This window comes from Passer domesticus, chromosome 6 (genome assembly GCF_036417665.1).
Source record: "Passer domesticus isolate bPasDom1 chromosome 6, bPasDom1.hap1, whole genome shotgun sequence".
NCBI classification, from domain to species: Eukaryota; Metazoa; Chordata; class Aves; order Passeriformes; family Passeridae; genus Passer; species Passer domesticus.
In genome coordinates this window covers 48,652,944-48,670,612 of record NC_087479.1, presented here as the reverse complement: position 1 = coordinate 48,670,612, position 17,669 = coordinate 48,652,944, and the positions used below count along the sequence as shown (strand labels likewise).

The window sequence follows — 17,669 nt, the reverse complement described above, 5'->3', positions numbered from 1 at the left end:
TCTCAGTATCCATCCAGTGAACCCTCTGACAAAGGACTGCATGCACCTGTACTGCAGCTCCCTCTCTCAAGAGTGCTCTCATCCTCTGTGATTTTCCAAAACCAGGTGGAAAGACTTTTCCTTTCCACAAATACCTATAAGGAAGGGCTCCCTACTCACTCAGCTTCAAACAAAAATTTTTGTTTGGTAGCATTGGCTGGTTGTTTGCTGTCTTCCCATGACAATTATCTCCTTTGGCTGCCACTCCCAGTTCCAGCTGGATGGGTTTAGCTGTCATCAGAGGTTAACATTGCTCACTTGCCTCTCCCCCACCTTCAGGAGGGCTCTTGACACAGCAGATTTATCCCTGTGGATGTGATACACTGTCTCAGGAAACAGACTGACAGCACACATGAGCTCAACTCTAGACAAACTCCAAGCTGACCCCACGGTGATATCTAAAATTCGGGGGGGGGAATTTTACAAGAACCGTGAGCTTTTTGTACAGCAAAAAAATTACAGCTTTTATCTTCAGGGCCTGCCTAAGCAGCTCTGCATCTGGTAGCAGCAGGAAACCACATCGTAAACAATATGACAAACACTGCATTATTACCTGTTTATATGCTAAATGATATAAATTAAGATACACCACGACTAATTATATTTTAAAATTGCTTCTCTGAAGGGAAGTAATTGCAACTATTATTAGTTGCAATGCAATACTAAAACAAAAATAAAAATCAGGTCCCTTTACTCTAGTTCTAAAATACACTAAGAGGCAGTTTTTATTCCAAAAATTTCACAAGATAAATTTACAAGCCGCACACAGAGAAAAGAAGAAGCTGAACACAGCATTCCAGAGAGTTAAGTCACCCAAAATATGCATCAATACAGTGACAAAGCCTGCAAGAGAAGGTAGCTGTAAATTCTGGACTTCAGTAACAGAAGATGCAGTTCAGTCAGATCTTATCCTAAACTCTGGAGGGGTTTTTTTAGGGAGTCAATGCAATCCTATTTTCTCTTGTGTATCTAATTGGCTTTTCACAGCAAAATATCCATCCTTTCCTATAGCCAGCAGTCACTGACTCCAGACAATTCAGTTGGTTCAAAGCCATTTTTAGCCCCATCAGAAGGCTTTTCCAAACGCTCAAATTAGCATTTCCTCATTTCTCTCCTCATCACCTTACACCCACAAATTCATGAGATAGTTGGCAACTTGGCTTTCCATTAGCCCTTGGAAAAGAAACACTAAGAGATCAGAGGATCAGATTTTTTAAGTATAACCTGCTAAAAATAACAAATAATCAGACTTCCAAAATTTGAAATTTGATTTCAGCTTCCATCTTACCAGAAGAACAATTAGTTTGCCTGGAGCACCAACAGTATATGGAAAAGAAACACAAAGTGAGAAGATATTTCAACAACTCGCTGTATCTAACCATGACAGGAAAGCTGTGATGTCAAATCTATATCCAGCTATGTCCAAAGCACTCAGACAGGTGATCAGGTAACGATAGGTATGAGGCTGCTTTTTCTCAATTAATATAACCAAAGGAGCTTATATTTTGAAGAGTAATTTTAACAGTCAAAGCCACATTAAGAGCTAGATGACATACGAAATGGCTGTGCCAGAGAATAAATTTAGAAGGTCGACATATAACCCGCATGAAAATGACAACAGTGATGGTTACTCGAAGTCCTGCCAGGTGCCCTTTAATAAGCAGAGAATGTGATTAGTGCTGCAATGCAAAGAGACAGCGTGCTGCAACATGACTCCATGCTGGTCTGCCAGGAAACCTTTACAATACAGTCCCTGGCTGCACTGGGATTTTTCATGCATAATAAATAAAGCAACAGACTAGCAGACTCAGGCTCCTTGCTGAACACCAGTGCCCTCCTCTGTGTACGCTGAAGATTCCTCCAAACACCACAGTCACAGAGAAAATTTATGATTTTTCTCCTCGTGACAGACTGCTGAGTCCCCCGGGACCCAAAGTCAGACACGCGACTCTGTCTGCAAACACCTCAACAACACTGTCAGCACAAGGCAGGCATCCGTCCCTCAGCCTGCACGGCCTCCTCTGCCCACTGGTGCTCACCCTGCCTGAGAAACAGATCTTTCATCATCTCTTACAGCCCTTCCCCGACTGATGCTTTATACAATAATTCAGTTTGAATCCTGGAACCGAATCATGGAACTCCACTAAAAGTACAGAACCCTGCTAATTAAGAGGTAGTGGTTTGGACGAAGGAACCCTTCAGCTTCCCTATCAAAAAACATAGAACTAAAGTGTTTGGGATGGCATTATCACCACCACCGTTTCAGGATGTGTATCATCACCTAGCTAAGCTTTGATTGCTTTGACCACGTTTGTTTTCTAGCTCACAATTGCTATGTTCTTCCAGGATAAGAATATAAAATGAAAATCTCAACAGAGCATGGAGTAACAGCTCCTTTACCGCCCCTCTAACACTATTGCATAGTTTAATTAAAACCATTTGAGGCATGAGCTACCATTTGAGTGGAAGGATGCTTTATCCTAATTTCCTCTACAAAGACTCTTCTTTCATTAAATTTAGTATTGGTTTTTACTCTCCAACTGCAGCTTCAGAAGGATGTGAATGCCCATGTTGTGATAGTTACAGCTCCGATTGCACATGAACCACGGAAGACAAAATCCTGAAGCTTGTTCTAATTCACACAAAACAAAAAAAGGCAATGGGAGATAAAATTAACCCTCTTCTGGAAGGGGTTGTGATTTAGCAGAAAGTTGAGAAGTGATTTTAAAAATGTAATGCTGTTGCACTGAACACTGAAACTCAGTATGACCAGCCAAGGCTTTGTCTCCTCACATGTCACCTGTATTTCCATCTGCAAAACACACCTATGTTTGGGTGGCCAGCTTGGGCCTTTGGGGCTCATTTTTATTGCTTTAACATTAATTACATGGTGCCCTCTCCACTACCATTAATCATGAGGGGAAAGCAGTTCTAAGTAAGTAACCTGAACAGGGAAAAAGCCAAAGGAGACAGAGACAATTATCAAATGAGTAACAATGATATGAATCACAAAGCCCCAGTTCTCCTTGTGAACACCACTGCACCACCTGCACTGACAGTGCCTCTGTGGTGTGGGTCACCACACAGCAGTGTCCAAGTCAGGATCTGGGGACAATCTCACTGAAGGATGTTTTAAATTCTCCATGCAAGAAAATGAGCACAAGTCAGAATTCACTGTGCTGACTATGAAAGTGCAAGAAAAAGCTTTTTGCACTATCTGAAGTAGCCACATGTCCCAACACTTATCCCCTTCAAAACACCACACCAGAAAATGCTAACTTGAAAGACCCACCTCTTTCTCTTCCAAACAAACAAATTTCACTTTGAAGGCTCCTTTAAAGTTGGACTTCAACAGAAACTAATTAGCTTTTAAAACAAGCACTTCTCCCTACATCTCCTCCAGTATCTTTTGTTTAAAATATTTTCATTAGTTTATACAGGTTGAGAAAATGACTAAAAGCAAGACCAAAAAGTGATATAATGCATTATCAAGGCTTTGGGGAGACAGACTCCAGAAGTGTCACATTCTTGTAATGATTTCGGGGGGCGGGGTGGGGGTTTAACTACCTCCAGGAGGCTTGAATAAAATTCCATGGTTTAATTTTTCCTAAAATAAGACATTTGCATTTGGATGTTCTTCACAGCATTCTGTCCTGTGCTCTGTGATTGCAGCACAGTCAAGGCATTGCTGCATTTAATAGCATCTCTACTTCTGTACAGTTAATATTGCTTGATTATTTAAGTTGCAGCACTGCATGAGCTACATGTTCTCTTAAAAAATACCTATTCTTTTTTTCCAAAAATGAGCTTTCAAGTCTTACTGGGGAGGTAGTAGGAGCCTTCTCCATAAATACTGTTTTTAAACACAGGCTTTTTAGGGTAAGAATCAAACCTCCTTACCTTTTCAGTGCTGAAAACACTACAGACTCCCAAACCTGGAAAATCCCAGCTTTGTCACAGTGATTTAGTTCCATTACGTATTTCAGTCAAAGACACTGTCTCACTATCACAAAGTTCAGCACTAACATTGCAGCTATCAGGTAGAAAAGGCACCTTTGTGGTGCTCAGTAAGTACTCAGTTTTCAGTGTAGCAAGGTGTTTTTCAGATATGTTATACAAGATTTATTAAATAACTACCCATTTCTTTTAGTACAAAAATAGGCTGGCTCCTAAAATGATTAATCCTTGATTGAGGTGAAAAGTGCAAGGTCTTTTCTTAACAGCCAAGGATTTTTGTTCTCAAGTGGAAAGTCATACAAACAAAAAATATTACAACACTTACAAATTTTAGAGCTAATTTCACAGTACAACCCTAAATGAAGATAAAAATGTGTTTTCAGCAAGGGGTGAAGATGTTTACACTTTTTCAAGTACTAATAGCAACTTTTAACTCATTAAGTTTAGAAAAGCAGGTACATTTCAAGACAACCTACATCTCATTCTCCTTTATATCAGACATTTCCTCATGATCAAGTGAAAACTAGAATACTACCAATATAGCCACAAAAAAAAAAAAAACCAACAACAAAGTGCCATCACTGTGAAGAGAACAGAAATTCTGCACTGACTTCAGTAGAAGAAAACAAGAAAAGAGAATTCAGATAACTGAACCATACAAATGGATGCAGGCTACATAAAGTCACAGGAAAAAAACCCAACTGCTTGCTGGCCTTACAAATCAAACAGCTTGTATCACCAGCAAGATGATTGGAACACTGCTTCAGCATTTGTGAAATGAATCATAAATCCAGCTTCTCCATCCTAAATATGTTTCTATTTAAAAGATGATGCAACCAACAAAGCACAAGCACATCTGTATACACAATCAGAAACACTAACTGGAATATTATACTGTTAAAGGTTTTTCAGTTTACCTGTCATATTGAACTTGAATTATTTCAGTTTAAAAGTCAATCACTCAAGCACTTACTAATTAACAAAGACATGGCTGATATAGTTGTTATAAATGAACTCTGCTCGAATGATAAGTTATTAGAAAATTGTACAATTAAGTAGACATTCATGGAATTCTATGTGATTTAAGGACTACAACAGCTGACAGCTTTGAACTAAGAGTGGCCAGTGATCAGAGAAATCCTACCACAGAATGTTCTAAAAAGTCAACCTTTTAAAAACATATGTAAAATTCAATTCAGGGAAAATTGTATCATAGTTCTTTAGTTCAAATAATTTGCAACATCACATTTCTGTTGTCCTTAAAATAAAATTGACTGGCTTCCAGCACTGATAATTCCTCCATTGAATTCAATGAGCATAGCACACAGCTTAGATAGGCATATGGTGTTCTTTACATATGCAAAGTTCTTCATTTATTGTAACTTTCTTCTAGAATTTCTTTCCCCAACCCATTTTTTCCAGAGATTTCTGCCTAGAAGGCAGAAAGCTTAAAAGGACATAAGCAGAGAGAAGGTTGTTCAAACTCAGTGCTTTGCTTTCATGCACACTGGAGAAATGTGCCAGCAGCACATTTTTACTTCATCAATTCAGCAAGAAACAAGATTGCTCTTCAGTCGACATTCAGAAGCACCAGCCTGACAATTAATACAAGCATGTGACACTGAACAAGTAGGGAGAAGGCAAAAGGAAAAATCTCTTCTTAAATCCAGCCATAAACTTAATAGGACTTAATGAGTTCACTACAAGGTTTAACTGGAGAAGGATAATTAGGAAATATACTACAGCAGATATGGAAATAAAGAAAATGCCACCTTTGTGGCCACTTAACAAAAACTGAAAAAATAGTGCATGGAAAGCAGATTGAATACCAAATAGCTGCTTTTCTCTACCTCTGTCAAACCACACTTTAGAAAATTAAGAAAATTCTTTGCAATATTTTTAACACATCAGTCACAGCAATCAAAAACATCTACCTAGATGGAGTTGTGCTTCATTTCCAGCTCTCATTAGCATAGAATTCTCTTCATCTGTCTTGCCCTGTCTATTAACGGGGATAATTATGCTGACCTCCTTTATAAAGAGCTCGAAAATCTACAGTTAAAAATGTTCCTAAACAAGTAATTATATATAATAGCAATCATGTATCAAACTTCAGTTATCAACTCATCACATGAAAGCAAGAATCCGATTGTTCCTGGAATTAGTACACAAAATCCAATTTCTCCACCGACATTAGCTTCCTAGTACTTCCATCATTATTACTACAGCTGCATTATGCTAAAATGCACTAAAGAACCTGTCTACCACTGACTGACATTTTGAAGATTTTCCAAGCTTTGAACAACAAAAGACCCAGGACTCTTTTCAGCAATAATTTCCATGTTAATAATTTCCATCTTGTTAAACAAAGATACTCTGACCAGTGTCAAGCTTAGATGCTATTCTGAATCTGCAGCCTCGATTGTTGCAGTGGCTCCAAGCTAAAACAGGCTGTAACACTTTGTAAATGTACTTTCCTGTTACATCCATCAACCCCTCCCTCCTTACAGGGGCTGTTCTGCAAGGCCACAATTTCATCACCACCACTTACTGTCACCAGTTTCTCTTCTTCTTTCCTCTACACCTATATGTTACTTTCCTCCTTTCAGCTGCACACAATGCCCAAAATCATTCAGAATGTTTGATGTGCACATTTTTCTTTCATCTTGTGCTACTAAAAATGAAAAAAAAAGTGAGAGGATTTGTTATAAAATTAAGCTACTTACCAACTATTGCCAGATTATGCTCTGAGCCACACGCGATCTGAAAAAGAAAGATGAATGACTAAATCAGAACCTGCCCACCAGTAGGAAGATAGTCACAATTATGACAGGAAATTAAAAATTAACCTGAAACAAACAACTACATTTTGTAGGATGAAAAATCAAGGTTGGAGTGTTCTCACTCTTAAATGGAATTTCATTTGTAGCCTCACTTAGGGGCTTAGTGGCAGGAGTGCACATTTGTTTGTTCAATAAAGACGTATTTTTGTTTCAAAATCCAGACATTTCAACCCGTTCAAGCAAGACTGGTCATGATTCTGCAAAAACATCACACCTTTGACAACACCCACTGGATCCAACAAGAGGCACAGAGCAAACACCGATTAATCCATACAGAGGCAGCTGGGAGTCAAAAGGGTGATGAAGATCTCCATTTATCTTACCTATATTGTTTTTCCAGCTGACCCCTGAGGAACTGCACAAAGTATACAGGCTCATTGTGATAAACCTGATGTGATATGATCCCTATGGTCATTTGCCTAGAATGGAGAAAAACTACCCTGAAACTCAACCCTTCTGTTAGCTCATTAATGATGGAAATCAGTTACAAATTTCTTTTCAAAGCAAACTTACAGCTCACATATATTTCATCCTTCTTTGTAGCTGCTGTGAATGTGTCTGATGTTTAAGTTGCCCACCAATGATGGCAACACAGGCACTCAGAGCAGTCCCCTGTCCTTACTGAAAGGGCTTGTCTTTCCCACAGAACTTCTTTTGCAAGGTCACTGCTGGCATAATTATCTGATGTAAGAGACTTCACACAAGGTTACTCTGCTGAGTGTCCTCAAGTTTTTAATTTAAATAAAAGCAATCCCCTCAAAATCCTGCATTCAGTTCACTGCCTCGAAACTACTTGCCCATTATGCCTATTACTGAGCCGGAGAAAATTAATAAGCACATTCTTCCTGAAGTATATTTGCAATGGCAAAATATAATGCAGGAGTATATGCTCAATTATAATAAAAAATAGAAGTCCATACCATCAAAAGTTTATATGGTTCTGTGCATGCATAACTTTATAGCTTTTACAGCCAGAGAAACAGCTATAATCACCTCCATGTCTGCAGAACATAAAACCACAGAAGTTAATAAAACAGGCCTTGTGCTCAGCTCACTGTGCTTGAGTATTTGCTGGTGAAGAGACACCCAAGACTGACACACTGAGTGGCTTGAGCTCTTGTATTACAAATGAACACCACAATCTCTACTGTTCACATTTTACCAGTGTCACAACTGCTACACGAAAACATTTGGGCAAAGCCACCCCAACACAACAATGGCAAGGAAGTAGAAAAAGGCTCTTGAGAATAAAGGTGCTCACACAACACGTTAAAGCATTTGGGAAAATAATTAAAGTCACAGCACATTCCAGCATGGCCTCAATTTTCAGCAAAATCAAGAGAAAGTAGCAGGAAAAACAATGTCTTTGCAAGAACACTAGCAGGACTGCATCGAGTCCTTTATTCCACAGTACTGCAGACAGGAAAAGCTCCAAGTCCCAGCCATTAAAATACATAAATCACTGCCATATCCCCACATCTCTATCCTCACCACTAGACCAAGCCCTACACAGCAGCAGGGCTGGCTCCTAATGCCTATTTACTGGCTAAAGCTCCCACCTGTGCTTCTCAGGCTTATAAGCTGATGCCATGGCAACAAGATCCACACATGGAAGCACATGCAAAGGCTTTCTAGCAAAAAAAGAAAAATTATTGTCTTCACCAAGTGCTGAAAATTGGATATACTGAAGTCACTGCTAATAGAATAAATAAATTTTATCTGAGGTGTGAATAATCTTGGCTAATTCCCTAGAAAATACACTGACACAGGCAGAGATTCAAAAGCACTGGCACAAAAGAATTGCTCAGGCTGGTGGCTGACACTGCCAGGACCGCTCCAGAAACACTACATTTAAAAAAAAAAAAAGGGGGGGGGAGGAAGAAACCAAAACACATAAACAAGGTGTTATTTAGATTGTAAAAAACCACCCCTGATAAAGAAGCTTTTTTTTTTTTTTTTTTTTTGCTGCATCCAATAGCAGCAGGTACAGAGCCTGCAAAGCAGATAAAAGAGTGCTGATCTCAAACAGTTTTGCTCATGTAGCTGTTACTGTGGCCACCATTCAGAGGCTCCCACTAGCCAGCTATCAGGCTGTGAGGGACTCACTCAAATCGCTGTGTTATACAGACTGGCCAGTGCTGGGAGCTGCCCCAAGGCAGCCACTCATGGCCAACATGCCGCAGGTCAGGGGCTGAAGGGGTACAAGCTACTGCAAAGCACAAAATCATCTCTTTTGTGGTGGTAAAAGCTACCTCAGTGAAGTGCCAGCTTTAACTGGAACCAAGTAAAATCACAAGCTGCTGAAGGCAGTGCCCTGGATTCACCCTCGACAGCCCAGAGCAAGGACAGCACACACCATGTACCAGCAGCAGTTTGTGCTCCAAAGTAGAATTTGCTCAATTTAGAGCACAAGGTTCACCACACCTCTGCCTTATCACAGGGTGTCACCACCTGACAACACAGACTGACTTTGTAGGAACCCCCAGATTAAAAAAAAACCTTAGGGAGCTCTAAATTTAGCTTTCTGGAACACTTTGTCCATCATCCATGCTACCTGCTACAGGCTATACCATCCACCCACAGGATTCCTGCTGGCCTGCACACCTATGCCTCCGGAGCTTAGGGAGGACCACACCACAGAGGTGAAGCAAGGTTGCCACTGCTTAATGTGCATTGAAGCCTTGCAGGTATTTCACAACATCTTTCTTACAATAAAGTTCAAAATGTGTCACCCTTTCTTCTCCACAACTCCCCACAACAGGCAACACTCAGCCAAGAGTGATTGATTTGCTGGTACAAACACAGACCAGCCAGAGAACAGCATTGCTGAACAGATGTTTTATGCTTACATTAGATGTAATAAGCTCTTCAGTCAGTGCAGGTCACTGGGAGAAGCCTGGTATTTACTGCAGCAACTATAATTTTCTGGCTACTTCTCTTCTGTCCCCACCCCCAATATGCTGCAGAGAAATTAAATTCCAACAGACATCTGTATGCTTCCAGTGGGTCAGTACATTCAGGGATGCTTATAAACACACGATAATGCTTTCTAATTGGGTAATAATTTTACATTATGTTTTAATTGAAAAAAATCACTAAACTTAATGACAAATCAGAGAGACTGTTACTGAGCAAAGCATTCTGTGAGTTCAAGAAACACAACTCCCTACGTAGTAAACAATTCACACTAAAGTTCTCAGTTTGGAAGGAAATTGGAGAAGTTGTGAAGGATATTGTGATCTCTATATAAATGATCTCAAGGCATGTGACAAATGTCTAGAAGGGAGGCAAAGAATGCTTAGGGACCATTTCACCCAGAACTTATTTACCTTATTATCTGTGCTTTTTCAACCATATCTAAATTGTTTGTTTTTTCCCTTAAATTGTGTGCTAGCAAGCTGTTTTGTACCTAGCAATGGCTGTGGTTCAGATCCATCCATCCATCCAGAATTAACACGTCTGGTGTAAGCAGCCAAGGGACCAGCATTTTATTAATCATAAATAGTATGATAAATAGCATAAGCACAGACATAAACTGCAAGGATGGTGAGGAAAGACCTTAGCACAGCAACCACAAACTCTGGGCAAAACACCAACACCTTTCTGCAGCCTACATATATGCTGATGGCCCAGTCCTAATAAAAATTAATTGACTGAATGTAAAATCAATGGGTTATGCAAAAAAGATAAAATATTTCACTTAAGAACAAAATATTTTTCTATCTTAAAAGCATTACATGAAGAAGCAAAATAATGTTTAGTACATGTTATATAAACATTCCCATATATACCTGAGTGTGTGTATAGATATAAAAAAGAATATATATATATATATACACACACTCACACATATTAGGAAAAGAAGGTTATCTACTAAACAAGTTATTTATCAGGGAAGAAAGTTCAGACAGAGCACCACTGTTTCTATCTGGGATAGAGATCTCACCTTTGCAGACAGCAAACAAACACACACAGGACAAGACTCCTGTGGATATTTAGACATGCTGTCTCCCTCGCATTTCAAAAGGTAATTAAGAGACAAAAGCACCTTTTGCCAACCATCCCCTAAGGGACTTCTGAGTACTGTAACAAAACAAGTCTGACAAAGTGTATAAAAATCCAAGTTTCAGGCTAGTACCATGACCACAAGGCTATTCTTTCTTTTCTTTCTGTAACCCCAGGGCTTTGACTGAGTGCAATACACCAGGAAAAAAATGGAATCAGAACTGCAGGCAAAGTCAACATCCCACTGCAGCAGAGGGGAAGGGACAGAACAGGAGAAGGTGCAAGGAAGAGGCACAGGGAGCTGGACTCACAAGAGGGATTGCAATATGAAAAATCACAAGCATCCAAACATCAAGGTGTTAAGCTACAGCAATAAAAATACCTCAATGCCATTTATTTTTGTTTCACCACCCTGTAAACGCACGTTAATTCCCTTCAGTGCAATTATTTCCAAAACATGAAAGGCTGTGGAGGCTTCTATCACTTCTTAGAGATGAGAGCATGATGTACAAAGAAGATTTTTAAGGATGAATGAAGATCTGATGTTTAAGTTGCATGCAGATTCTCGTTTCTCTCTCCCTAATTGCACCAAAGCTCTTTTTCAGGGAGAGAGAGGGCAGGAGGCAAGGGAAGGAAATCTCTGAAAGGGTGGGCACCTAAGTACTTTTATCCAGCACTTTAGCCATGGTATCTCATGTCTTTTGACAAATTTCACTGTAAGGAAATTGCCAGGACCAGAAGATGGCAAATTTTATTCCTTCTGAGATCAGAAGTCCTAATGGAAAGAGACGAGGTGACCGAGAGACTGCAGATCCAAGCTTATGTAAGGCAGGGGAATCTTCTCTCCCGGAGCTGCTCTTCCATGCCCTTGATTAATGTGTGTAACAACAATTTGTACTGTTTGACACCCTGGGTGCGACTACATTTGTATGCAGAATTCTATTGATGTGTAAAAATAAAGTAAAAGGAATCTAATTAGCAAAGCTGTCCTGCTTCCAATGATCCTTTACTAGGAACTCTGTGTTCCTCTTCTGGATCATTTGACTCCTGATTGATAAGAAAGCAGCTTGCTAAACTAGTCACATTCCTTGGCCAGCATAAAACTAAGTTCAGTTTAATGCAGAACATGTTCCTAGCTGTTGGCTGCAGCAGGTGAAAAGAGGACTAGTGTCCTGTAGATCACAGGATATTTTCATCAAATAATCTTATTTTCTAATTAACACAGATTTTTTTTTTTTTTTGTAGTTGTGTGATTGGCTTTTTAGTTTTTATGTAGTTTTAATTTCCCCTACAACAAGAAAATTCACACAGAATTTGAACTGAATTCACATAATAAGGTCTGGAAGAAAACATTTCTTCTCAAAACACACTTAACCTAAAGCTAACATGCCACGTAAGTGGACCTTTGCAAGCGTGGAGGAGAAGAGGAAGCATTAAGGCATTGGCAGGATGCAGTAAGCTTTCAAAGGAAGTTTTTACAGCTCCCTGTAGCTTCCAGAGTGATGATCTATGCCCTCCCTGCCTGAAAGTAATTCCAAGCATGCGTCACTTGTAGCACAAGACACAAAATGCTTTGTGCTACAAGACACAAAGCATTTTGGGTAGAGCGGGTAAGCATTTCCCTTGCCTCTCTACCCACTCTTTTCAGAGTCCCATCTTCCATCACTCAACACCCTGCCCTGAAACTGCCTTACAGTCACCAAAAAGCCAGGTGGCCAACACCAAGAGCTTGCCTTCACACCCTCCATGCCATGTGACACATATATGTGTCCCTGCACACCTTCCCTCTCCATTACACTAACCACACATGAGAAATTCCTCTGCCCTCCACCCACTGACTGAGCACCACACTTCCAGGAAAGCCTTCTTGTGGTTAACAGGGTGCAATTGAAATTCTGTGATTCACTTGGTGCACCTTAGGTCTTAAGTGCTTCCGCAAGATGGAAACATTTGTTGAGTACAAAGCAAAAAAAAAAATTAAAAAAAAAAAAAAACACCAAACAACCCCACACCCAAACAAAAAAACAAACAAAAAAAAAACCCCACAACAACAACAACAAAAATAACCCAGCCACCAATAAGAAATGTCACATTCACATTCTCTGGAAAAATCCCTTCACCCAGGATTTTTCTCTTGGGAAGATGAGAAGCCTCAGAGTAAAACAAAAACAATAATTATCTCATTTGCTTCTCCTGTGTTCAGCTCCTTTGCAATGTGGTTGGAGATTGTTTCATTGGATTCTGGTGTGACTTGTTTTCACTCATTGGCCAATCAGTGACAAGCTGTGTCAGGACTCTGGAGGGAGTCACAAATTTTCATTAGTATCTTTTTAGCATTCTGTAAGTATCCTTTCTGTATTCTTTAGTATAGTATAGTATTCTTTAATATAATATAGTATCATAAAATAATAAATTAGCGTTCTGAGAACGTGAAGTCAGATTCATCATTCCTTCCTGCCACGAGGGACCCCACAAATACAATAAAGAAAAAAACCCAACCACCCAAAAATGCACAAAAAGCCACAAAAGGCTGAAATAAAACCACATACCAAAAACCAACTAATCTTTTCATATCAAAGAGGAAAAACAACAAAACCCTGTCAATTAGTGATAAGGCACAGGAGATTAAAATAAGGGAAGGAAGGAAGGAAAAGCTAGTTGTAAAAGCAGCCAACATTTTCACTGAAGGTTTACATCATAGTAACCCACATGCACCTCCTAAGTCTGCTTGAAGGGAGATGACATAGAAAAACTGGTCACATTGAAAAAATTAAATATGGACTGCTTGCCTAAAGAATGGAAAGACTGAGGAGGTCAACAGAGAATAAGATCTGTGTCCACCTATGAAAAAAACCTCATCTTTAGATGACTCCAGAACAACAAAAAGTGCTGAGATCTCAGTAAGAACACTCAGTGGTATTAGGTTTTAGTCGAATGACAAGAATGCAGCCAAAACAAGTGCGATAAAAATCTTTACAAGTCAGCAAGGTCAGCTGGCTCTTCTATCTTGCCTCAAGATTTTCCAATTAGTTCTTGTACCCTTCTTCAGGCAGTTTTCTCTCCCTTGGGGTCCAGAAAACATTAGTACCTTTCATTCCAGGAAAATCAAGCTCTGCCACTTTTATATATCCCTCAGCCTCACTGGTCCATCAAAATTTTCCATTTTTGTAATCAAGACCTCAGCCACAAAGCAATTTTTGTCTGCCCTTTCATCATTTTTAAAATGAACCAAGTAATGGTCATTCAATTTCAGTTTGTTTCCTGTGACAAGCTCCCCATTCAGACTTCATTATATTGTGAAAATTAAGACTAAAGTATTCCTACTGATTGAAAAAGAAATCATTCATCACAGCAGCCCTGTTAATGCATGCATGGTCCTAAACCTATGACTGTGCACTGCAAATCCCACAAGACCAAAATCCTTACTAACATTACACACATCCAGATATTAGCTAGAGGAATGGGGTCTTCAGCAAATGCACAATTTTACCCAAGGGAACTTCTTCACCATTTGCCTGAAGATTACTTTGATTTGGATTGTTTCATTTCACAATTCCCAGCTCCTTACATTCTCAGTGTCACTCTCTCATAAGCTGAATAAGAGGCACTAAGATCTATTCAGGTTTGCTTGGGGACTGCAACTAGTTTGCTCTTTATTTGAGGCCAAAACTACCATTTTGACACAAGAAATTAAAGAAGCCAAGGCCACAGAAACACAAAGTTTCAAAACCTCCTTATGCACTGATTTGTCTCTACCATCAACACACACATCCTTATGATCAGATTATTCTGATGTTTTCAGGTCAAGAAAACAGCATGCAAAATATCCACTTGGTATCTGTCTTTTCCTTCTATTGTACAAAAAAAAACAGCAAAAAGACAAGAGTTCACTATAGCATATAAATGTCATCATTATCTATCTGAATGTGCTAATTTCTAGTACTCTGAAATTAATGCAATGGTTCTGTTAAACAATGATTACAGACAAACAGTCTGTTGAAGTATATATCATTATTATTCATTTTATAGGCTTAGAATAAAAGTCATGACAGCATGTTATTATTTGGCAACAAAACATTCAATTCCACTTAAACAATCACATCCTTTTGTGGAGGTATAGCTGCAGTTTTAAGTTTTTCAGCACAATCTGGATTTCACATCTCTTTCCTTGTGGCAAAACAGTCCACCGTTTTTAATGCATTCAGAATATCTTCTGGAATATTCAGTGCAGCTGGGGAGAATCAGAGAGCAATCAAACACACATATCATGGGCACTGAGCTCTCTCAGGAACTCAGCTCTCCCCTAACTGTGCTGTTACTGCAAGACGTGTCGCTACAATTCCTCTCCACAACAAACACGCTGCAGTGAACTCGGGACACTCAGCCTGCAGGATTACACAATAGCACAAAGCCCTGCACTTTTTTAGAGCTCAAAAGAAAAACAGCACTTCTTATGAAGTTCATACCCTCAAACAACTGGCTGTCAGGGTATTCTAAGTGGATGCTGTGAAGAGGCAGACGGTGTCCCTAAAATACCCCCTTAAAGGAGCAAGTGCTGGAGTGTGGCTGTGGCCACTTCAGTAGGGCCAGAGGGAACTGGCCCCACCATTGTCAGGTCTGACTTCGCCCACCCTCCATAACCCTTCTTTGCTAGCATGTGGGGTTTTTCCAACATCCTTACAGTATTTTTTTCTTTCACATGCTTTTTGTCCATGCTATCCTTCATAAAAAACTGCATCCAAAACTTCTGGCAATATTATCAAAATAATACCAGTAATTATGTCATTATGGAATATTACCCCTATTTTATAGTGCAGAGGTTTTTTTGCTTCTTCCACCAGTAAGCCCAAATTTATGATAGCATTTTAAACATCTCAGTTCAACTTCCAGCCCTTGGATGTGGGAAGACTAATTTCCAGGGAAATTACTAAATGTTCAAGGAAGCTCTCACACAAAATTGGATTGAGCTTTCATTTCTATGCTAGCCCTGCTGACCTTAGTGTGTACTGCTGCTTGTGTAAACTGGCAGTACACAAGTACAGTATCATTAAAGGAAATAAAAAAAACCTACTTCATTTCCAAAACATTTTATGTTATTTGAAAGAAATGAGCAGGTTATTTAAAGTACTGGACTACTGCTGTGTAATATCATTAGAAGCATCCTTTACAGGACCCAATGCCTTTGGGAAATATTATTCAAGATAACTAGCAGCTGTTCAAGAAGGCAAATCTTTACCTGATTTCCAGCATGACACTCACTGACCTCTCCCTCCTCCACAAACACGCAGGTAAAAATAAAAATCTTGTCAACTTAACTTGTAGCCAAAGAAACACCAGCACATTAAGAAATTCTCCCAAAACATGACAAAATAAATAACAGGGGAAGACAAAAACATTTTTTCATACACCAACTACCTCAACTTGAGGACAGAATTTTCTTGGTTCATTTACTTTCCAGAAGAGCTGCAGGCATGCGGCTTCTATATCCTTGTACAAAAATACCAAGCCATGAATTTTGCTGACTGTCCGCTCCCTTACCTCTCCAAATAAATGGTGTTTATGTCTTTAGGGTATCATGTAACTCTGCTCTTCAATGTTGGATTCTCTGTTTCTGTAGCACTTACTAACAGCTCCCTAAAGCAAGCTTGCTGGAAATAAATAAAATGTAAACTTGCTTAGAGTTCAACACAAAAATTATTAAGAAAGCTGTTCTGAATAAATAAGGACTTCAGTAGAGACTGAGCCCTGATGCTACACAAAGGAAGAAATAGGGAAAAGAACATGTCCGAAGTGACTCTACACAGCTGATGTAAAGGCATTTTTGTTAAAAAAGCTGAACTATAGAATCATAGAATCATTCAGATTCAAAAAGATGTTTGAGAACATTGATAAAGATACTGAACAGGACTGGGCCAAAAACTGAGCCCCGGGGAACACCACTTGTGACCAGACACCAGCCAGACTCAACTCCCCTTTCCCACCACTCTCTGGGCCCAACCATCCAGCCAGTTTTTTACCCACCAAAGAGTGTATCTGTCCAAGCCATGGCCTGCCAATTTCTCCAGGAGAACACTGTGGTAAATGATGTTAAAAGCTTTACTGAAGTCCTGGTATATTGTATTTCCGGGAACCCTCGTGGCAGCAAGGAATGATGAATCTGACTCCACGTTCTCAGAAGGCTAATTTATTATTTTATGATACTATATTATATTAAAGAATACTAAACTATACTATAGAACACAGAAAGGAAATTTACAGAAGGCTAAAAAGATAACAATGAAAACTCTTGACTCTCTCCAGAATACCAACACAGTTTGTCACTCGTTGGCCAATGAGTGAAAACAACTCACACCAGAAACCAATGAAACAATCACCTGTGCATAAACAATCTCCAATCACATTCCAAAGGAGAAAAACACAGAAAAAGCAAATGAGAGAATTATTGTTTTTCTTTTTCTCTGAGGCTTCTCAGCTTCCCAGGAGAAAAATCTTGGGTGAAGGGATTTTTCCAGAGAATGTGAATGTGACACTGGTAGACAACATTCACACCTTCTTCCTTACCCACCAAGCAGCTCACCTTGTCAGAGGTGATCAAGTAGGTCAAGTAGGACCAGCCTTTCATGAACCCCTGTCTGATGCCCTGGTTGTCCAGCATGTGCCACGTGATGGCTCTCAGGACCATCTGCTCTGTGACCTTCCCAGGCACCAAGGTCAGGCTAACAGGCCTGTAGCTCCCCAGATCCTCCTCCTGGCCACTCTTGTAACTCAGTGTCACATTTGCCAACCTCCCCAGTGCACCAGTACTGCTGATAAAGGATGGAGAGT

General features: G+C 39.6%; 1 protein-coding gene across 1 annotated transcript in view; it reads right to left on the bottom strand.

Annotated features, from left to right (window-relative positions):
* SERGEF (secretion regulating guanine nucleotide exchange factor) overlaps positions 1–17,669 on the bottom strand; it is a 142,149-nt gene that overhangs the window by 56,452 nt on the left and 68,028 nt on the right. Inside the window, 1 exon segment of the mRNA XM_064425332.1 lies at positions 6,723–6,759. Coding sequence (XP_064281402.1) covers positions 6,723–6,759 — 37 coding nt within the window.